The sequence below is a fragment of the Dunckerocampus dactyliophorus genome, chromosome 11 (genome assembly GCF_027744805.1).
Source record: "Dunckerocampus dactyliophorus isolate RoL2022-P2 chromosome 11, RoL_Ddac_1.1, whole genome shotgun sequence".
Lineage (NCBI taxonomy): Eukaryota > Metazoa > Chordata > Actinopteri > Syngnathiformes > Syngnathidae > Dunckerocampus > Dunckerocampus dactyliophorus.
Window position 1 is genome coordinate 30,117,498 of NC_072829.1, and position 23,130 is coordinate 30,140,627.

The 23,130-nt window shown below is 44.4% G+C and overlaps 1 protein-coding gene across 1 annotated transcript; it reads left to right on the plus strand.

Annotated features, from left to right (window-relative positions):
- The first annotated feature begins 1,342 nt into the window (after positions 1–1,342).
- efemp2a (EGF containing fibulin extracellular matrix protein 2a) lies at positions 1,343–17,212 on the plus strand. The gene is made up of 11 exons (XM_054791553.1): positions 1,343–1,516; positions 7,929–8,111; positions 10,011–10,059; positions 10,156–10,344; positions 10,682–10,804; positions 11,689–11,805; positions 13,450–13,569; positions 13,638–13,757; positions 13,827–13,953; positions 16,394–16,589; positions 16,673–17,212. The coding sequence occupies exons 2-11, from the start codon at positions 8,019–8,021 to the stop codon at positions 16,844–16,846; spliced, it is 1,308 nt and encodes a 435-aa protein (XP_054647528.1). The 5' UTR covers positions 1,343–1,516; positions 7,929–8,018; the 3' UTR covers positions 16,847–17,212.
- Positions 17,213–23,130: the final 5,918 nt, after the last annotated feature.

Genomic DNA, 23,130 nt, shown 5'->3' on the forward strand with positions numbered 1-23,130 from the left:
CAAATGTTTCTTTCCTTGTCGAAAACTATTGACACATGGCTCAAATCTTGGCTATAATCACTGTAAAAATCCTCTGTCTCGTACACCGCCATCTTTGTTTACCTGGGCGATAGTACTCCCATGTCGTCACTTCGGGAGTGAGACTGAATAGCGAGAGGTAGCTCGTCATGGCTGGCGTCATCAACTATAAATTTTGTGAATTTACTGTTCACTTTCAAAAATGGAACAATGTAGAACATAATTACAAAGAATATATAACATATTTAAGCAAAGTTAATGAATCATGTCAGGGACCCTTTAAACAGCATTTATGCGCTGGTTTTCATTTGACCAATTTGTGAGACGCCTGTGTGTGTGGTCAGAGAAACAAGGGGACCATGCAGGGGGGTGAGCCGCACAGTTGGCCCACGTGGGGGGGTGACAGTGTGATTTTTAACAAGATCCGCCTGTAATGACAGCTGCCACCACCCAGAAACAAACACTGCAACGACACAGCACGGAGCACAAATAACGCTGTCTTTTTAACTACTCAGAAAGAAGGACAATATCTCATCATGTACTGGAATGAAGCCGTAGCGAGTGTAGCTTGAGTCACGCGTACACTAACGCGGGTTAAGCAACATCCCAACCGCTTTGCAACACATCAGGATGCGTGTTTTGGGAGTCACGCTGCAGCCGGAAATGATTCCAAGTGGAGCAACAGATTAGTCAAGTGCAAACGGTGTGCAGCAAAGAGAATGATAATGATAGGAGTTTGTTTGAAAGCTTTTCAAGGCAGAAAGGGCCGCCGGTTCATTCTGCAGAGTAAGCACAGACACTTTTTCCACACTCTCTCCTTCTCTTCCACTCTCTAATTTTTGTCAACATTCCATTTATTTCTCAGTGGCTCTCTGGCTATAAATACCCTGCACGTCAGATTGGAAGAAGGTTCTTTTTTTAGTGGCTTCATGGAAAAAGAGAGACGACGGCAGGGTGGGGGGGTGTGAGGTAAATATAGGTGTATGGGGGGTAAAATGGGACAAGGGTGGGAGAGCTTGGGGCTTTTGCGGGGGTTTTTAGTTTAAATGAAACCAGGTGTGTTGTTGGACCAGGATGGACGGCGGTTTAGTGTGGGAGAGAGGGGTGTGGGAGTGTGTGTGTGTGGGGGGGGGGGGTCATGTGTGTGTGTGAATCTGTGAAGTTGTTGTTCACTCACCATTTGGATGGATTTTTGGGGATTTGGGCCACAGACCAGGAATTCGCATCTTAGAGGCGGTGGTGGTGGTCGGGGGAGTCAGGGTGGCTGCGCAGGGGGCCGTCCGGGAGGGGGGGTAAGAAGAGTGGGCGGTCCCAGCTTGCTCTCTTGTCTCTGGCTTGCTCCCCCTCCCTCTACATGTGTTCAGCTGCTCCAGCTGTCTTCCACTCACTCTCTCTCTCAGGGTGCACCGCTTGGAGCTTTAGGGACCACTTGCCTGTGACCAGCCCGGAGGTCCGACACCAGGGTTCAGACTGACAAAAGACCACGCAGGACTTGTTGGTGAGTTCACATCCCGGCTAAAATATGAATCGCGGCGTTTTAAACGTAGTGAGAGGTGAGAAGAACCTCTTCTTTTTTGCTACAGGACAGACTTTCAACCACTTATCTGCTTTCCCGGCTCGCTGGAGTCGAAATAACGCGGCTCACAATCACTGTAGTTTTCATCTTGGCTCCGTGTAATGGAAGGGTAGACAGTCGTCACAGGGACGGTGTGATTGTACGCTGTCACCATCTCAGCTTCACAGGAAATGACAGCCGGATGATCCGAGTCAAGTTGTACAACAAAAACAGGTGCGAGAGCTATACTGGAGTTAATGAACCTTTTCTACTCCTGAACCGCTGCACACAAAACCGTGAACTATTGTCAGAACATGCACCCCTACTGTGTTGCCTGTACAATGATTTTTCTGACAAACCAGTGGCGGGCGATATGTTTGGTATCTGGGCCTTCAGTGGGCCACTGAGAATTGTTTTTGCCAGACACCGTGAGAGCCAGTATGAAAAAACACTACCTTGCTGATAGTAAATTTGCCTCCCATATAGAGCAGTAGACTCGTTAGCGATGCGCCACACAGGCGCATGCATACATTAAGTAACTGCAATATTTTACCAATCTAAGTCCTCTTATATTCCAACACATAGTCTCCAACAGGGGTGTCACGAGACGAGAAGATACACAAGATTGGGTCTACGAGAGCGAGACGAGATTTTAACATTATTTTAAAGAAAAGTACAGTGAACAATCTACTGATTTCATTTCTACTACGTTACACTCTTCTGCACTCTGTGTGTATGCTTGCGGCCCCGCCTCCACCCTCTGAGACAAAGAGACTGACTGATAAAAACCCTCACAGCTTTCATGTTGTTATTCTATGGAACAAACGCGCCAAGGTGCTGAAACCAATGCACAGAGTGAACCCTGTTCCTGCCTCTTTGGAGGTGAGAGATGATGGAAACAGACACGCATGCACATGGCAATATATTGAGGCTGGCAAAATGATCGCGTTCATTTTCTTTTATTGTGTAATGAATTAATTTAATATCGTCCCAGGCCTAGTGCCCGGGAGGCGTTTTTTTTCTGAACGAGAAATCTTCATGTTTTAATCTTGTAATGTTGGCGCTCAGCCAAATGTGACGAGCATAAATAGAATGGCTCGGTGATGAAATGTTGTGACAACTCAAAACATCTACACTACTACATCATCTGAAGCAGCTGACAGTCAATATTTATCTAATAACAGGACAAAACTATAAAACCTACTCGCCAGAGATGCCAGCTTCTCCTCCTCAGCCATTGTGGATGTAACATATCTTGAGCAGTTTTGATCAGGGCTGGGGGCGTTCAAGCTGGCCCCGAGCGTCGAATCATAAGTCTGATTGGCTAAAAAAAAAAAACAACAGCAGCCCCATTGCTTCTAGCGTGTGCGTGACAGGGGCCAGCACTCCTGATTCTAAAGGCCCTGGGCAGATTACATTGATATGGCGACACGTAGAAGCTGAAATCTGATTGGACAAAAAAAAAGATCTACACCTACACTACTGGAAAGTACTGGAGCCAAAAACACACTGCAAAATGAAGAAAATACATTGTTGGGAATACATTCATATAATTTAATGGAACAAATATTACAATTTTAAGTTTGGAATGTAGGTAATGGGTAGTGGTTCAGGTAATGGTTAGGCCAGCAGGGAAGGCCTTGCTGGCCCTGACTGCAAACCACTGCTCTTTATCCTCGGGACCAATTTGGTTACATTGACTTAAGACTGTAATAAGCTGATTCGTAATATCCTACTTCGGGTTTTTCTCATTGGGTAAAAAAAATCAGCATTGTGTCAGATTGACATTACAAAACCCACTGTAACTTTGGGGTGTTTAGCTGAATGGCACAAAATCTGGTACACACATTGAGGGCACGGACAAGCACGTGGGTGAAAAACATGGCAGCCGTCAAGCAGAACGTCTGCACGGGGCACGGTAGGGACTTAGCAACTAATTGTCCGTAACCCAACGAACATTTGTCTCATGATTATAATATTTGGAGGATATCTGTATTATGTGTATGCCAGCATATCTTCCAAAGCATTTTGACGACAACCCATAGGGGGCGCCACAAATGTCATTTACAGTCGAGTTAACTCTTTGCAGATTGTCTACAGGCTTGGAGAAGCTTCAATAGTAGAATTATGTCATACCACCTGTGGACAGTTAGATGAACGTGTCATTGTTTCCCTGGCCGACAGCAGGGGGCCTCGCTTGGCGTTTGGCCCAGGATTATGTAATGACTCAGGTGCGAAAACACCTCGTCGTCGTCTTCTTCCATATTGTCATCGCAGACGACAAATCAGGCCTTTGACCCACTTGGCAGGGTGATCCGGTGGAGCATCACGCTGGGGTGAGGGTGTCCTGTAACAGTAATCTCTTGCAAAGGCCACCATTCATCACTGAGTTTCCAAGGATTTGCAGGTTGTGCCGCTCCCAGCGGTACCAGGGCGCAGCTGGAGCCGGACGCCGGGCCTCCGTGTGTGCACGACAAGTAGAACAACACGAGCTGACTAGCTTCCTGGCCGTGTGGACGTGCATGGTTCCACGTGTGGTCCCGGTGTGTGTTTTTCCAAGTCCACAGGTGGCCACTTGTGTAATAAGCTAGCTGACATTTTGCCTGTTAAATTGGGCTGGCTTCGAATTTAAAAATGGACCTGCAGAGGTCGGGTCACGAATGCTTATTGGATCAAAATAATGTCAAACTCCTCCTGGGGTAGGATTAAACCAAATGTATGTTTTTCTTTGCCAGTAGTCCAAACACACATGATGTGCACTGCTTCCCCCTCAGTAGCGAGCTGTCCCTTATATGATCCGTGGGGGGTTTCCCAGAAACTGATACTCTGGGAACTAGGACGGTGCCAGGGCATCCCAGCTGAGAAATGGCGCCCACATCCTCGCCACGGGCATTCCAGAGGTCCACCGCCGCTTGATCTCCGGCGCTAGCAGGCCAACACCCACGCAGTCAATGACTGGACCCCAGACGGATGGTCAGTTTGTTTTCGGGTGGTTTTCGCTTCTCGTTTCCGCCAGTTTGTCCCGAGGGGTCACGTACTGCGGCCATCTGAATCCACGCCGGTGTGTGTTAGCGTGGAAGACATGCTTTTTGCTGCTTTTTCGCCACGCACGGCCCATAAACAGCATGTGATGTCACGCCCTTGTCATGAGGGGTGACCACGTCAGTCTGTGGCCTGCTCTTTGTCTTTTGAGCAGGCGTGGTTGTAACTTCCTGTCACACTTTCAAACTGTAGACGTCTTACTGACTGACTTAATGCGCGCAGCATTTACCGTAGCCCTTCATGGGCAGGGGAACCACATTGGTAACGTCAGCCTAAATGGGCGCCACGCTTGTCGCTGTCTGGGTGTAGGGTGTGGTGAGGTGTGAAGGGGGGGCCAGGAACTTAACTTGGAAATTGTTTGAAGTTGTTGCGAAGGTTATCAGGTGATTATACTGCGGTTTGTACAGAAAAATAAATTGCAAGTGTTTTGCCCCTTTTCACAGCCAGTCAGTGATGATAATGAATAATAATAATAATAATAATGAGAGTGAAAAATACACAGATATTACAAGATCTGGCCAGATTAAAACGTGACAACATTTCTCGTTCAGAAAAAAAAGTCTCCTGAGCACCAGGCCTGGGATGGTCATAAATTAATTAAACACAATAAATGAAAGCGAATTTGATAATTTTGCCGGCCTCAGTATATTGCCACGTGCATGCGTGTCTCTGTCCCTCGTCTATTGTCCCCAAACAGGCAGGAAGAGAGTTCACTCTGTGCATTGGTTTCAGCACCGTGGAGCATTTGTTCCATAGAACAAAGGCATGAAAGGCTCGGTGGGGGGAGGCAGGGCCGCTAGCATACACACAGAGTGCAGAAGAGGGTAACGTAGTGCAAATGAAATTAATAGATTGCAGTATGTTGCCATATATTTTTTTCTATTTTTTCATTGTACTTTACTTAAAAGTAATGTTAAAAGCTCGTCTCGTCTCGTCTCGTTCTCGTAGACCCAATCTTGTGTATCGTGTATCTTGTGTCTTGTGACAGCCCTGACGGATATATTATTGTATTGTACTTTATTTATTTATCCCACAGCGGGGAATTTCACTTGTTACAGCAGCAAGCAAGATACGCAAGTAAAGAATACATATCGACTACAACATGGTTCAGGTGGTGCAGGTGTTGTAGAGCCTGACAGCGGTCGGTATGAAGGACCTGCGGAACCTCTCCTTCTTACACCGTGGGTGGAACAGTCTGCTGCTGAAGGAGCTGCTCAGGGAACCCACAGTGTCATGTAGGGGGTGATTAGTGATAAATAGATAGACTGTCTATCTATGGTGCAAAATACAGTGTATGTTGCGCACTAGCATGTCTGGTTATTTACAAAAAAGAAAAAAACTAAAGTAGAGTTAAATGTGAGCTCACTATTTGGCAAGCAGGAGGCCACACTTGCTGTTGTTAACCCATAATTGAGAGCTGCTCAGAAAGCCTGAGTAAAGCGTTTCAACTTTCAAAATAACCAGTGCATAAACAAATTATAATGCCTTCTTTTGTTATGTTAGATTTTTTTATTTTGTATTTCTATTTATTTATTTTAATTAATTAATTTTAATGAAATATAAAGCGCAGGTGTCAAACTCAAGGACCGGGGGCCAGATTTGGCCCGTCATATAATTTTATGTGACCTGCGAAGGCTTGGAAATAATGCACATCAAAAAGATACTTTAAAAAAATTTATATATTGTAATTAGTTTATTTTTTATGCACTTATTCAATACCAAAGATGTGTTTATACGTTTTTATAATCCCGAACGCCCGATCCCAACAGCATACTTATGCGTCTTTTACGTGTTTTTTGCGTGGGAGGCAAAAAGAGGTAGGTGATGATGCAAATCTCCACTGATGCATTTCACTTCAGAGCAATCAGTCAGGAACTGCTATTTTCCTGAAACTTACCAATGTTCTACTGCTGATTACTAAAGAACGGTAAAAGGAAAAACCAAACATTTTTTTCTGATGAAAGACGGGAGTCTAACCTTCCTTTTGGTAGGTTCCATCTTTATATAGCCATAGAACACAATATTCTGTGTGGCTTGAAAGATCAGTCAAAATTGTCTAAAATGGCTGCTACTGAAGGGGTTGCCTTTTGAAAAATGGCTGGGATTGAATGGGTTAATTATTATTATTAAAAAGATAATAAAAATACACATTTAAAAAAAAAAATCCAAGACACATAACTCTTCTTTCTTGCAATTTTTTTTCTGTCAATTTTGACAGAAAACTTGTACTGCATGCAGTGAGTTTTTTTTGTCAAACCCCAAATTACATGAGTTATACTAGAGTTGTATACAGCGTTCCCTCATTTATCGCAGGGGATAGGTTCCCAAAATAGCCCGCAATAAGAGAAATCCGTGAAGTAGCCAACTTTATTTGTTTACCGTCGAGGGAAAGGCTTTTGAGACGTCATCCGTACTTCTGTGAAGAAGGTGTCGGACGTTTATTTGTTTACAATGACTATATATGTTTTAAGGCTGTAAAAGCCCTCACCATACACTTTATCCACTTTTCTCAGACAGGCTTTAAATCTTCTCTCTTGTTTAATCACTTTCAAAGTTTAATCAAAGTTCAAATTTGAATTTTAATGATCAACCTACTTGGTTGGACGCAAATCCTTAATGATTATGGTCTTTCTAGGTACACATAGTGTCCATAGAATCCAAGCATCGGCAGCTGCAACCAGCCGATGTCAGTGCAGTACACGTACCCACGTCATCAAGGCTGTTACTGGTTGTTATTGGCAACAAATATATATATATATTTTTTTACATATTTCACAAATAAACCAATTACGGTTAACCAATAACGGATGGCACAATCCACCAACTATGAAGTGAGTGTAGCGTGTCGAGTCTACCAAACATGGCGATACACAAGAATAGTTTGTTTAAAAGACTGAATCACCATTCAGAGTTTATATGTGCTCCCACTGTGACTCACTGGAAGGCCAAGGTATTATTCCAAGCACTTGCAGTCTTGCCAGGTTAAAGACACAGAGGGCTTTCTGTAAGAAGTATTTCTCTCATGCTATGTGCAAGTGAAAAGGACGTCACGGTGTTTATGTTCTCCTACCTGGCAAAGCACAGGACGCGCGCTGGTTGCTCCTCACAATCAAGGCCGCGCTGTTTGGTCGACAAACAGGCGAGCGAGTCCGAGCTGTTTCGCTCCTGACGGACTGCTTTTTTTTTTTGGGCTTTAGTTGATTTGATTCATTTTGTCAGCTCATGCAGCGGTAAACTCCAGGAGGGCACGAATGGGACTACTTTGTGCAGATGTACAACATTTCTAATGTATTTTTGTGTTTTTTCTCCCCAGATGCCCATTGGCTGCACTGAGTCACCTGATCTGAGCTGCGTGCGTGCGTGTGTTTATGTGTGTTATTGTCTCATCCACTAGCATATTAGCATGCAGGGTGTGTGTGTGTCTGTCTTGTGCGTGTGCATGCTCCTCCTCCATAGCGCTACTTCACAGCCGCCCCAAGAAAGTGACACCTACACGGTACGGATGTAATTATCTCTCTCTTTCTCTCTCACTGTCAGTTGTGGTGATGTGGACATTTGAGTGCACCGCGTTTCACAGTGACAGGAGCGTTTTCACTCCTTTTTCCTTCCCAGCAGGCGCACGACATTGAAACAACGTTGGTAAATTGTTGAATTAGGTCATGGCGTTGAGCAACACAAACACAGCGTTGAAAGAACATACGTTTGCTGACGTTCATTCACTGTCGGGTTCTGATGTTGATTTGACTGTCGGATGTTGGTCACTCTCAAGCAGTGTTCCAAATTTCAACCAGCCGGTCTACATGTGCTTTGTAGACTTGGAAAAACATTGGACCGTGGCTACTACGTGCCATAGGGTCCTTGTACAACCAGAGCAGGAGCCAGGTTGGCATTGCCAGCAGTAAGTCCAGCCTGTTCCCGGTGAACGTTGGCGTCCGCCAAGGCTGACCTTTGTCACCCATTCTGTTCATCATTTTCATGGACAGAATTTGTAGGCGCAGCCAAGGAGTGGAGGGAGTCCAGTTCGGGGGTCTTAGAATCTGGTCTCTGCTGTTTGCAGACGATGTGGTCCTGATGGCCTCACCTTGATGTGACCTTCAGCGTTTACTAGGGCGGTTGAGTGTGAAGCTTCTGGGATGAGACTGAGCTCATCCAAATCCGAGGCCATGGTTCCCAGTCGGAGAAGGGTGGATTGCACCCTCCATGTTGGGAATGAGGTCCTACCCAGGTGGAGGAGTTTGAGTATCTCCGGGTCTTGTCCAACCTGTTGGAGCGCGAGGTTGGCAGGCGGATCGGCGCAGCGTCTGCAGTAATGCGGTCGCTGTACCGGACTGTCGTGGTGAAGAGAGAGCTGAGCCGGAAGGCAAAGCTCTCAATTTACCCCCCCCATCTATGTTCCCACCCCCACCTATGGTCATGAGCTTTGGGTCGTGACTGAAAGAATGAGATCGTGGATACAAGCGGCTGAAATGAGTTTCCTCCGTAGGGTAGCTGGACTCACCCTAAGAGAGAGGGTGAGGAGCTCGGTCATCCGAGAGGGGCTCAGAGTAGAGCCGCTGCTCCTTCACATGAAGAAGAGCCAGTTGAGGTGGCTCGGGCATCTAGTCCGGATGCCTCCCGGACGCCTCCCTGGTGTGGTGTTCCGGGCATGCCCAGCTGGGAAAAGGCCCCGGGGCAGACCTAGGACACGCTGAAGGGATTATGTCTCCCAGCTGGCCTGGGAACACCTTAGTGTCCTCCCGGTGGAGCTGGACGAGGTGGCTGGGGACCAGGAAGTCTGGGCTTCCCTACTGAGACTGCTGCCCCCTGCGACCCGGACTTATTTCCAAGTATTTGTGTTACTAAGATGATGTACCGTAGGTTTATACAAGAGGTCCCCGCTTTTTGCGGGGGTTACGTTCTGGGAACACCCGCGAATGGCCATAATGCGGGCATAATTGTGACACCCATAAAAATAATAATAAAAATAAATAATGACGCTGATGTTCTTCTCCAATTCTGGATTACCATTTGCAATTTTGTGTTATTATTAGATTAGATTTAGCTCCAGAACCCTCCCCGTGTGAAGCGTCACGTGCTTCACACACTAATTAAACGCATCGGGACTCACAGCAACTGTGGTGCCTTGAAGAGCTGCCACACAAAGTGTGAAATCTCAACGCTTAGTGAAATTCCAGTGTTTATAAATGATTACCAACTCAGGGTTTAATGAGATGTGTCTTCTGTGGGGGAAAAAATGGATTTATGGATGTGCACCCAACATTGATATCTTAGATTTGAATGTGCAGTATATGTATGAAATACGACATCTGCATATGTTGTGATGTATCCATAAAATGAGCATACATTTCCTACGTGTTGGTTGTTTCTTGGCAACTCACTGTGCTGCTGATTGTAGGAATGCACAGATGGCTATCACTGGGACCCTCACACGGAGCACTGCAAAGGTGACGCTGGTTCATTTGACTTCTGTCTGTCTGCTCATGTTTTCACGACGTCATGTTGACATGTCCTCCCTCCTGCCTCCTTCTTCCCCCCATCAGATATAAACGAGTGCGAGACCATTCCGGATGCCTGCAAGGGGGAGATGAAATGCTTCAACCATTATGGAGGCTACCTGTGCCTTCCCCGCTCCGCCTCCGTCATCCCGGCCCCAGAGCCCCCCATCACGCCCACCGAGGCCTTCAACCCCTGTCCTCTGGGCTACGAGCCGCAGGGAGACAGCTGTGTGGGTGGGTGTACAGCGGGGTGGGGAGGCGACATCGTAAAGTGCGGATGCGACTGCAGACGTTTACTGTCAGAATTTCAGGGAGGGGGACAGGTGGCCGGAGCAGGTGCTCGTACAGTCTGCACGGGGGTCAATGAGCATGTTTGTTTATGTGGGGGTGGGGGAGGGTGCAGACTGTGTAGGAATTTGGTAGCTTTCACGCGAGGACAGCTGCTGCGCTAAAGCAACATTAAGAAGTGTTTTCTCGCGCACACTTCAACATGACCACATCCCCTCAGCTGCAGGCTGCACATGAGGGGGCGATAATAAGATTCCTGTGTCTCCTCCATCACGTGACCCAGATGTCGATGAGTGCCAGCGCGACGAACACGACTGCCAGCCCAGCCAGCAGTGCATCAACACACTGGGAGCATTCACCTGTCAGTGCCCCGATGGCTACCGCAAAGTTGGCACAGAGTGCATCGGTGAGGAACAACCACGCCTCACTGTTTTACTTGAGCGCACTTTTGCCCATCATCCACAATCCTTATGTGAGACATGAGCACACACGTCCTCCTCTTTTCTGTGCCTTCTAAAGATCCAAAAACAGCTAAAAGCTAATTAACACACATAATCAGACGCACCTATTTTGCCTGGAAGGCCCGCTATTAAAACACCTCCAACAAGGTTTTATATCCATGCTGTGAGCATGTAGCAACAGGTATTTTGCTCATTTTAAGCATTAGCGGAACTCCCTTCCTCCCTTCAACTCCACGTCTCTGGTCCTCATCGGAACGACACTTCCTTACTGTCACAGCGAGGCGCATTCAGGGACACCCCGAACATCACAACGTCTTTATTAGGAGTGTACGTGTGGTTTAAATAAACAAAGACAAAGAAAAACAGTAAGTGGATATTCTTATCACTAAGAAAGCACAATTTGCTGCGTTTAAGTATGCTAGGAAATCCCAGGAAACACATCGACACATTGAATTCTACTTAAAAAAATTACTTGGTGCCATTGAATGCAACACCTCATTGCTGAGACTGGTGTTTTACATTTTCCCACGTGTGTGGCATCATGCAAACATGTAAAATTGTGTCCCGTCATTTATCGTTTTGTTCATCAAATACAGTTTAAAAAAAAGGGCATATTTCCCACATAGATGCAAACGATTAATTTCAAAACTGTGATTAATTTGAGACAAATTTGTTATCATTTGGCAGCCCTGGGTTTCTATATCTTTAGAAGGCACAGAAAAGAGAAAGACTTGTGTTCATGTCTTGTGGATGATGGGCAAGATTCCCCCCAAAAAGTGCACTTCCCTTTTAGCAAGTCAGCTTTGAATGTCCTCTCCTTGTGCGTCAGACATCGACGAGTGCAGGTACAGATACTGTCAGCATCGCTGCGTCAACGTGCCCGGTTCCTTCTCATGCCAGTGTGAACCCGGATTCCAGCTGGCGGGAAACAACCGCTCGTGCATCGGTGAGTAGGAGCCTCTGCGTTGCATTTCCGTATCGATAAAGGGAGCATGTGTGTGTCTGTTACATATCGTTTGTAATTATGTTCTATTTTTGTAAATTTAGAAAAAACACATTTACAGTTGATGGCGCTAGCCACGACGAGCTAACGCTCGCTGCTTAGTCTCATTTCCGGGAAGCGACGTCATCAGCGTGCGATCACTCTGGTAAACCACACAGAGGATGTTTACAGTGATTATAGCCAAGATGTGAGCCATGTTTGATTTGAAGATGAAATAGAGAACTTGCAGAACTTAATTCTTAAGACATGGAGATGAAGATTGGTCACCTTCAAGAACCATAACAAGAAGTATAACGTACTCTGGAGTTGCTTATCCTTATCCTGCTTCTTAATGAGCGTAAAAGGGGTCTTCATAGCCAGATATAAGTTACTGTATATCCTCGCTCCTCACAGTAAACATACATATCACCGTGAAAAGATGTTCTAGAACACGTATCACGCTTTACAGCCTTGTCGCTATCATGGAATAGTGTTTAGAGGACCTCATGTAAGCAAGAGAAGACTGACTCTGTCCTGTGGCAACTTTGACGTCGTTCTTCTTGTCTTTTTTTTCCTGTGTACCGGAGGAATAGCATCCTTTTTCAAAATGTGTTTCTACCGTACTTTTTAAGCCAAATGCTTCTTGTAACTAACTTGTTTTTGTTTATTTTTTTATTTTTTAAATAAATAAATTTATTTATTTTTAATATCATTTTTAGGAGTCTAAAATCAGATAAACCTGAAGCCACTAAAATAGATCAATGAAATCTTTGAATACTATTAAATATTGTTATTTAATGTCATGTAATATAATTTGTTATTCAATTTAATGATTAAAAGTGATTTTTTTTTTTATTATAATTTATTTCTTTATAATATTATTATTAGTAGTAGTGCTGGCTTTTTGGGGGTCAAAAATCAGATAAACCTGAAGCCACTAAAATAGATTAATTAAACATTTGAATACTAAAAAAATATTGTTATTTAATGCCATGTAATATAATTTGTTATTAAATATAATGAATGGAAATGATTTCTTTATAATATTAGTAGTAGTAGTAGTGGTGTTTTTTGGGGGGTCTAAAATCAGATGAATCTGAAGCCACTAAAATGGATATATTCCAAGGATAAAAAAACAACACACTCTTGAAATTAAGGACATAAAATTGGCCTCAGATATCACCAGATTGCAGGAAATGAGGTCTAATTTTAAAAATGTTTATGCGGGAGGGCCCCCAGAACCCCCGCTCCATTTCCAGCGCCTAGGCCTACGGCCTCGGCCACACCCCCCCTTTTCAAAAAAGCTAGATCCGCCCCTGTTTATGTTCACTGTGATTGCAGCGGTCCAGTGTGTCATGCTGAAGGATGTTTGTAATATACAGTATGGATAATAATCATAATAACTTGGATTCATGCAGCGCCTTTCTGGTTTGGACTGTTGATTGACTTCAGGGTGAACATGTTCATACGAGCTGTCAGCATGATGCAGTAAATCATAAACTTATTGTGAAAGGAATCCATGTCTCAATCAGCATTAGAGGAGATATTTTGTGCTCCGGCTGTGGATTGCGTCTTCTTAGATTGTGCTTGTCCATGTGTCCGTGTTAGACGTGAACGAGTGTGACATGGGGGCCCCCTGCTCTCAGCGGTGTTACAACACGTACGGCACCTTCCTGTGTCGCTGCGACCACGGCTACGAGCTGGGCCCGGACGGCTTTGCTTGCAACGGTAAGCTGTCCTCCCCGATGCCGTCTCCCCCCGGACTTGTTTGAGCGTCAGCGTGTCCGCTTTGACAGATGTGGACGAGTGCAGCTACTCCAGCTACCTGTGCCAGCACCAGTGCGTCAACGAGCCGGGCAAGTTCTCCTGCGTCTGCCCTGAGGGATACCGGCTGCAAGGCACGCGACTCTGCCAGGGTGAGTGAGGACGCTCGCACGCCAGCCGCCGCCTCCCGGTCTCTGCCGCTATCACTTTGTCCTCCGCAGATGTCAATGAGTGTGAAACGGGCGAACATCAGTGCACTGACACACAGACCTGCGTGAATCTCCATGGACGCTACCAGTGTGTGGACTCCAACCGCTGCCAGGAACCTTACGTGCAGGTGTCCGAGAAGTGAGTGTCTACCTTCTTGCCCAGAATAGGGGTCCCACACCAAAGTCCAACTTTCCTTCTGAACACGGTGCAGTACCTCACATATGCCACACCCAGGTCACATTTTCAGTTTGTGTTTGTTGAATGAGTAATTGTGAGATATGAACTCATTCAATCCCAGACGTTCTCAAAAGACAACCCCTTCAGTAGCGGCCATTTTAGATGATTTGGACTGATGTTTCAAGGCACACAGAATATTGTGTTCTATGGCTATATAAACATGGGACCTACCAAAAGAAAGATTGGACCCTCATCTTTCATCAGAAAAACAAAGTTTGTTTTTACCATTTTCCGTTCTTTAGTAATCAGCAGTAGAACATAGGTAAGTTTTAGGAAAATAGCAGTTCCCAACTAAAAAAGGGAGAAAAACAGCTTTTTTTTGGAAAAGATACATTTCAAGCATAACTTTCACTTTGACAGCTCAAATATCTAAACAACTATACCAACATAACAATTACTTTCAAATATAGCACCATGAGCTATTTACAATTTTCACATCTGGAACTGAACTATGTGTGTGCGTGTGGAAAAATGTCCCTACAGTGCGTAGCCTTCTGCGCACCACACTCCTCCATGCTCTCTCACTTCCTCCTTCCTGTCATGTGTGACTTTTCCCTTCACACGACCCCTGCCGAGCGCTGCACTTCTGCCACCTTGTGGACATTTTTATGGCTTCAAATTGCTCTGAAGTGAAATCCATTAGTGGAGAGTTAGTTGCGTCCTCAGCTCTTTTTGCCTTTCGCACAAAAAACCCCCGTAAAAGACGCATAAATACGTTCTTGGGATCGGGCGTTGGGGTTTATCAAAATGTATAAATACGTCTTTGGTATTGAATGAGTTAATGGGACACCTTTGCTATTTTCATTGCTTTTTCCACCATTATTTATACCCCCATTTCATGAGGAAGCACAATGTTTTGCACCGATCTAAAGGATCCTTTTAGCATCATCGACACAGAGCAGGGGTGTCCAGACTTTTTCCAGCGGGGGCCACATAGTGAAAAATGAACTTACATATTTTGTAAAGCAACGCGTGTAGATATGCTTCGAAGTTTGTTTATTAAAAGAAAAAACTGCCTCTCAGCTTTGCAACATAGGTGAAATGCTACTAAAATGACATTATTTTTCCCCTAATATTATGAGTTTATTCTTGTAAAATTGTGACTTTTTTTTCCTCATTTGATAACTTGATATTTTTATTTTATTCTCATAAAATTACAGCATTTTAAAAAATCTAACTATTTCAACTTTTCTCTTGTAAATTTTCTTCTTGTAAATATGACTTTATTCCCGTAAAATGTTTACTTTAATTTCATAATCTTATAACTTTTCCCCCAACCTAATTTTCCACAAACTTTATTCTTTAATTAGTTTCACATAATATTATGTCTTTCAAAAAAAAGCGCTGTTATTTTCTTGACTATTTCAGTTCTATGCTACTAAAATGATATTATTTTTCCTCATAATATTACGAATTTATTCTCGTAAAATTGCAACTTTTTTCCCTCATTTGATTACTTAATTAATATTTTGACTTTATTCAGATAAAATTATAGATTTTTGTCCAACTATTTAAATTACATTTAAATGTGGTGTTTTTTTAAATTAAAAATACAAATTAATTGAATGCAAGTCAGTTTTATTTTATGTTAAATATTTTTTTGTTTTTATGTGCTATAATTAAAAATAATAATAATAATAATAATAATAATAATAATAATAATAATAATAATAATAATAATAACATGTTGGCCAACACAGCAACAGCTTGGAGATCGGGAAGACCTGGGTTCGATTCTCCCCTGGGCATTTCTGTGTGGAGTTTGCATGTTCTCCCCGTGCATGTGTGGGTTTTCTCCGGGTACTCCGGTTTCATCCCACATTCCAAAAACATGCATGTTAGCTTCATTGGAGACTCTAAATTGTCCATAGGTATGAATGTGAGTGTGAATGCTTGTTTGTCTATATGTGCCCTGTGATTGGCTGGCGACCAGTCCAGGGTGTACCCCGCCTGTCCCCCGAAGTCAGCTGGGATAGGCTCCAGCATGCCCCCACGACCCTCAAGAGGAGAAGCAGCATAGAAAATGGATGGATGGTTGGATGGTGCTATAATAAAAGTTAATAGTTAATAAAAAGTTAATAAAAATAAAATGTGCCCAGGGTATTAATAGTTTTTGGGCTTGATTTTACAGCATATAAAATGTTATTTGGTGTTATATCTTATTGTACTCAAAGAATGAATAAATACATCAATCTAACCACTTCTTTTTTTCTGAATTAGAGCTGAAAAGTTAGTGAAAGTGACACAGTCCATTAGTAAATTCTTACCCCCCTCTGCTGGCTGACTTGTGAAGTGCAGTTGTAATGATTGAGGTTTTTGTTTTTGTTTTTTTCCTTTCAAGTCGCTGTGTGTGTCCCGCCACCAAGCCCGCCTGCCGTGACCTTCCGTTCTCCATCGTGCACCGCTACATGAGCATCACCTCGGAGCGCTCTGTCCCCTCGGACATCTTCCAGATCCAGGCCACCAGCGTGTCCCCGGGGGCTTACAACACCTTCAGGATCCGCTCGGGCGACGACAACGGCGACTTCTACATCAGGGTGAGAAGACGCGCAAAGAAATGGCGTCTTTTGTCCATATTGTAAGCCTGCCGTGCTGACTCCCTCGCTGTGTGCTCTTGCAGCAAATCAACAACATTAGCGCCATGCTGGTCCTGGCCCGTGCCGTCTCAGGCCCCAGAGAGTACACGCTGGACCTGGAGATGGTGTCGGTCAACCCCCTGCTCAGCTACCAGGGAAGCTACCAGAGCAGCTCCGCCCTCAGACTCTCCATCTACATTGGGCCGTACACCTTTTAAAGCAGCAGCAGCAGCAGCAGGAAGGATAGAAGATAACAAAAACTGTGATGTCAGCCCAGCTTATTAAGTGAAATATGCAACATGTTCTTGTATGTTTATGTTGTGCTTCCTAGTCAGCATCATCCGGCGTGGATGAGTGGCTGGCTGGCACTCGTGGGTTCAGGGTCGATAACACACGGCTGTGACATGTTGCCTTCAGGTGCACTAATCCCCCCCCCCCACCCTTTTTGTCCTTATTTCTCTCACCTCAGCGTGCAGATGCACCAACCACTCGGTTCGAACCTTCACCGTTTCACCTCGTAAGTTTGTCACATTCACATTGTCTTTGTACTTTTTTTAACTACAATAAAACAATATACCATTTACCGCTGTCCCTGAATGCAGCTTATTACTGCATGCTGGTAGCTAGAAGTATGTACTCGGTGAAGAGAGTTGGGCATGCCTGCATATCACATGACCAGCCACAACATTAGGTACACCCCACAAGAGCCTAAAGCACATTTTATATTATCATTGTAGTTTGCAGTCATGTTTGCAATGTTTTGGATACACTATTAAGTAGGGGTGTCACCAGATCTCGCGATATTAAGGCCCTGTCCACACTGACAGGCGGGTTGAAAAAAGTCGCATCTGTACTGTGGCGCATTAATAAATACTGTAGCTGCATCCAGACGAACAATCACTGCGTGAAAACGATGTAATACAGAAGGCACACCTAAGTGTGGCGCTGTGAACAAACACGCGGGCGGAACCACTTTGACACACCAAACCATAGAAGAAGAAAGACATAAATCCGTCTTCTTCCGCCTTTCAAGTCTTTATTAGACTTACGAGAAGTGGAATTACTTCTGCAAGTCATTAAGACTTGAGTGAGTTATGTCCGTCGAAATATTCAGTTCTTATGTTGGCTAACGTCACCATCGACATATATACGTAGACGCCGCATCGAGCGCTGAGCCGTACGTCAACGTCGCCGCCATATTGGATGTGTCAAGGCTGCGCCTGAATGAATACAAGTCAATGGGCTTACTTTCAGAAAGCGCCTTTCTACAAAGAAATTTAAATTTAATGACTCTCGTTTATACGCGCACACACACTAATATACTTGGGAAACGGTTAGGCTTTAAAATTATTATAGTTATTATTATTTTTTAAATTGGGGAAATCCCCTTTCACTTTTTTAAATCCTAAAACTGTCCTGTTCTTTGATTTCACGATGACGTCATTGGGGAATGTCACCGAAACGGAAGGTGAGTTCTAACAAATGTGCCTGCGAGATGAGGAAAACCTTACCCACTCCCCAACACACACACACACACACACCTTCCAGCTGTCCTCGCTTTGGGTGGGTGATGACTCATAGCTCTTGTTGACGTAATCATGACACTCCACATGTGTCCACCAGGGGGCAGAACATCACACAGCTCAATCATTCCTGACATTCAATAAAGGAGTGTTGCTTCAATACATAACCTTGTCTAGCGTTGGTGTTAAGAGTGTAGTATGGTATGTGTCTGTGTAGGCTCTCAGTCGTACAGGAGTTGTCCATCGAGGGAAAGGCTTCTTGAGACGTCATCTGTACTTCTGTGAAGAAGGTGTCGGATGTTTCGCTCCTCATCTGAAGATCTTCGTCAGCGAACTAATAAGTGCTGGTAGCCAAGGCCTAAAATACAGTAAGAGTGGGCGGAATTGGTGTGCCAACCCCCTCCTCCTATTGGTTCCTTACACTAAGCCTGGGCGGAGTAGTGGTATAATCCTATCCTGCTATTAACACCTCAGATAAAAGGGAAGTGTCGCTCCCTGAGTTGGGTATGAACGATTCTGATACTGGCTCGTTAGCATCTATTGTTCTGGCTCGGCCCTGGCTTCACCTCATTTGCAAGACTAAGAGCTGTGGGTTTTGGTGTCAGTAACCTGCTGAACACAGGGTCCAAATTAAACCTCAAACCACCATTCCGATTCAATGATGGGTTCTGTTGTTTGACAAAAATAGCTTCCTTGACTTCTCTTTCAAACCATCTCTTTTCTTTGGCCAAAATCTTTACATCGCTGTCCTCAAAAGAGTGATGGGTTGCTTTAAGGTGTAGATGTACTGCTGATTGAGGACCACTAGAATTGTCCCTGCGATGTTGATAAAGCCTTTTTTGGAGTATTTGCTTAGTTTCCCCAATGTAGTGCTCTGTTGGCACACCAATTCCGCCCACTCTTACTGTATTTAAGGCCTAGGCTACCAGCACTTATTAGTTCGCTGACGAAGCTCTTCGGATGAGGAGCGAAACGTCCGACACCTTCTTCACAGAAGTACAGATGACGTCTCAAGAAGCCTTTCCCTCAGTGTAGTATGGTATGGTAAGTAGTATAGTATGGTAAGAGCACGCTGTGGGTGTGTGTGTGTGTGTGTTTGCATCTTGGAATGCGTACATCTGCAGGTGCACATGTTAGTAAGGACCAGAGTATAGAGTGGGAGGAGCCTCCTGCTGTGGCCCAGCAAGGTGCACTGTATTCGGGCACATGCTCCAAGCAGCATGTGTGACGCCAAGGAGGTCTCGGACAAACCTTTTCAAATGCCGCGGCGCTGGCGTTTCAGGTGGCTGACAAGGTTTTTCGTGTACTTGATATTTTTTTTTTCCCCCGTCATCGCGGCACATTTGGTACAACGTCCTTCCTTGGAAAGTCAGTCTTTGTTTACAAGTTTACGTCATAGGCAAGAGAAAATAAAAAAGAGCACTTGATTTGCTTGCCTGCACAGTACGGGTATTCTCGCCTCATTGGAGCGTTTTTTAATAATGGGTTACCGGAGCTATTTTTAATGTTATTGTATTTAAATACAAAGCTTTAAATCACCTTTTCATTTACTTTGAAAAACCTTTCTACAAAACAAATCACTCAATAAATATGTATAAATGAAATATATATACATGACTTTTTTTCTAGCCATACATGTAACGCAGAGTGATTTGTGAGGTCAGATTTTTTTCGAGGAGGCATTTTTGTGATGCAGATGTGTTACTCTTTTGAACGCGTATTGTTTTGAGAAGCCACACTCGTAGGGGGGGGGGTAGGGGCGTGGTAAGTCGCCGTTGATGCACTACACTGGATACAACTTCATGTCAAAAAATCCCAACTATCCCTTTAAGTGAAAGTGTGGTGGTTATTTGGCGCCACCTTGTGGCTGCAATAACTAATTGCGTTGGAATGATACAGAGCACACTGAACACTTTTTTGTTAGAGAATACTTTAAAATACTCTTGTACCTTGTCTGTAAGTAATGTGCAACTGTATTGCTACGATATCTGTGTGGATTGATATTTTACATGTCGGTGTTGTTTTATTAGGACACTAATTACGTCTGGCTTTGGAGACAGTAGCTACTTTGTCAGCCACCGATCAACTAAAGTCAACTAAATGCCACAGGTTGAAACGGAGGAAGTCTCCAACACGCTCTAAGGAGCTTTAGCAGTTGCTTCGTGCGACCTTTCATTACCTTCACCTTATCCACATCAGATCACTCATTCACTCTTGGGGCTCGATCCTTGTCAGTGTGTGAGCGCAGACACGTTCTAGCACGTTCATGTGAGACGTACTGTATGGCTCTACTGTCAAAACTGCTTGCCTGCTTGTTTGGATGTGTTTTTCGCATTTGCAGCATTTTTCTTTTGCATTACTTTTTGATCCTGCTGCGCCTATGCGACTGCAGCATTTTTCATTTCTTATGTGTTTTTATGGGATTTGTGCGTTTTCTGTTTGGAACTTGCTGTGCATTTGTCCCGTCGGCCACCAAGGCCCAACAATTCAATAAGTTAATTAAAGGAAAAGTGCACTTTTTTGTAATTTTGCCCATCATCCACAGTCCTTATGTGAAACATGAACACATTTCTTTCCTTTTTCTGTGCGTTCTAACGAGAGGAAACAAGTTCGTATGAGCCAGCTAACATTGCACGCCACGGGAGGTGCCTGTTTCGACGATGAAGCCTTCTTTTATGCTTTTATATCCATGCTGTGATCATGCTTTAACAAGTACATTGATGATAACGTGTCATACTTACAGCATCTTGCCGTGTTTTGATGATTTCAAACGTTATTGAAACTTCTTTCTCTGGTGCATTGATTAGACTTAGCCTATAGGAGCTAACGCTACCTCCGACTACTTCAACAACAGCGCCACAGAAACAGCGACGACACTTCCAGTGTCCGCTCTCATGGGGATGGCTGTGTCTTCCACCACAAGTCCTCAGGTCAAAAATGCTGACGGCAAATGAGCATCTTGTTGAGTCTTCTTAGCAAAATTGAGCGGCAGTAGTATCCACTCTTCCGTCTGTCCCGTACAATATCGCTGTAGCTTGGTTAATATTCAGGTCAGTTATGTGAATGGAACACTGTTGACGTTCTTTTGAAGGCTTTTTGTTAGGGCTTTAGCGTCAAAATAGGTCCCTCCGTGACGTGCATTGTTAGCTGGCTCACACCAGCTCGTTTTCTCTCATTAGAGCGCACAGAAAATGGAAATAAATATGCCAATGATGGGCACAATTCCCCAAACAGTGCAGTTTTTCTTTAAGAAAGGTGCACAAAGTGACTTTTGCAGCACTTTGAGGATAAATGGTCAACTTTGTAAGTGTTATATGTGTTGTAGTGCACTTGGCCAGAAGCATGGCCTCATGCAGACGTTGTTTGTTTTTGTCATTTTAAGGGCTCCAGTGATGTTTGTGTTTGTTTTGGTCAGCATAGTGAGGAGGAGGAGGGGCATGACACACCTTTCTGCCTGCCTCATAGAATAACGGACAGCGTGACGTCAACCTTTTGGAAAGGTGTCACGCACTCCATGATGTGTGTGCGCGCAATTCTTGGTCATGTGAATGACACCGCCGCCACGTCTGCAGAGCAGGGGGCAGACAAAGTGAACAGACTGAAAAAGAAGGATAAGTGCCGCGCCCCACCCTTCCTGCCCTCTCCCTCCCTCTTCTCACCATGTCTGGAAGGTTCCAGGCAGGGTGGAAAACGCCACGTTGCACCCTCATCCCCCTCCTCCATCCAGCTGTTCCTCTCATCAGCTCTCCTGAGGGAACAGACAGGAATAATCTACTCGGGATAACCGACATGCTCGACTGCTTCTGTCTTTCAGTGCTCTGCAGCTGTGTCAGGAAACGTTTCCCAGGTCAAAGCGGGCCACCACGTTTCATGGGAATGTGAAGGATGATGTCACTGAGGCACGTAGACCAAACAACACTAACACACACAAAGTGAGTTGATATTTTCTCAAACGCTAAGTAGCTACAAAACTAAAGGAAGGAGAGACGTTACAGCATGGTTCGGATTTTTAAACTTTTACGATTGTGAGATTGCAGCGTAATATCGCAAGTGCTTCCGTAATTCCACGTAATCTTTTGCGTGAGCGAGTGCGTTCACACAAAATGCAGTGCACCAGCGTGCCGGGCCTGTCTTTGACTCAGGATTTTCAGAGTCGAATCCGATTTGTTAGATTTTGTCCGTAACCGACTGATAGTCAACTGTTCTTTTTTTTTTTTTTAAGGCGAGCCCAACAAATGAACGACTCTCATTTGCGACTTTTTCCACCTCAAAGAAACACGCTCAAATGAGCAAATAAGCACGGCAGGTGTGCAACAGCAGTACCTTTTATTGACTACTAGGGCTGTAATGATTCGTTTTAAAAACGATTCGATTCGTATCGCGACTCATTTAGTAACTTTTTAGCCAAACATTCAACCAGTGTGACTGTGAAATAAATACCTGGGTACTGGACAGTGCAGGTGGGTATCCTAGTAAGGGAATCGGGTATAAATGATAATAACGCTGACGTACGTAAAAATAAATGATCAATGAGTAAAAAAAATGAGTTAATAATGCAATAGAAAAGGGGTGAAGAGCGGGTGGTATAGCTTGCCATGATGAATGATTTACTTTAAGTAGTGCCATCCAAACCTGCCCTGAACCTGCTCTGTGCACCCAATGAGGGACATTATGCAAATGAATGTGGGATGGGATCTTCACTGAGGTAGAATACCACCCCTGCTTCTAGTGCAGGGGTCGGCAACCTTTACTATCAAAAAAGCCATTTTGTCCCCTGAAGCACTGAAGAAAAATTATCTGGAGCCGCACATCGTAACAGCTTATAAACAGTTTAAATTTGTCTTAATTTGACCTGTTAATTTTAGCTGTTTCCACAGAATACAGCAAGCGTAAGAATAGCGTGCATGACGGATGCCAGCCAGTGGGGTCGCGGTAGTGCGCCTCAAGAAAATGTGCAGCACAGTGATTGACAGCCTGTT

What these genes read in the sequence shown, in the direction of transcription:
- efemp2a (XM_054791553.1), top strand. Translation starts at nt 8,019, where the DNA reads ATGCAGGGTGTGTGTGTGTCTGTCTTGTGCGTGTGCATGCTCCTCCTC. An exon ending in TCACACGGAGCACTGCAAAG is followed by an intron (nt 10,060 to 10,155) that starts GTGACGCTGGTT and finishes TCCCCCCATCAG; the next exon opens with ATATAAACGAGTGCGAGACC. An exon ending in GGACGGCTTTGCTTGCAACG is followed by an intron (nt 13,570 to 13,637) that starts GTAAGCTGTCCT and finishes CCGCTTTGACAG; the next exon opens with ATGTGGACGAGTGCAGCTAC.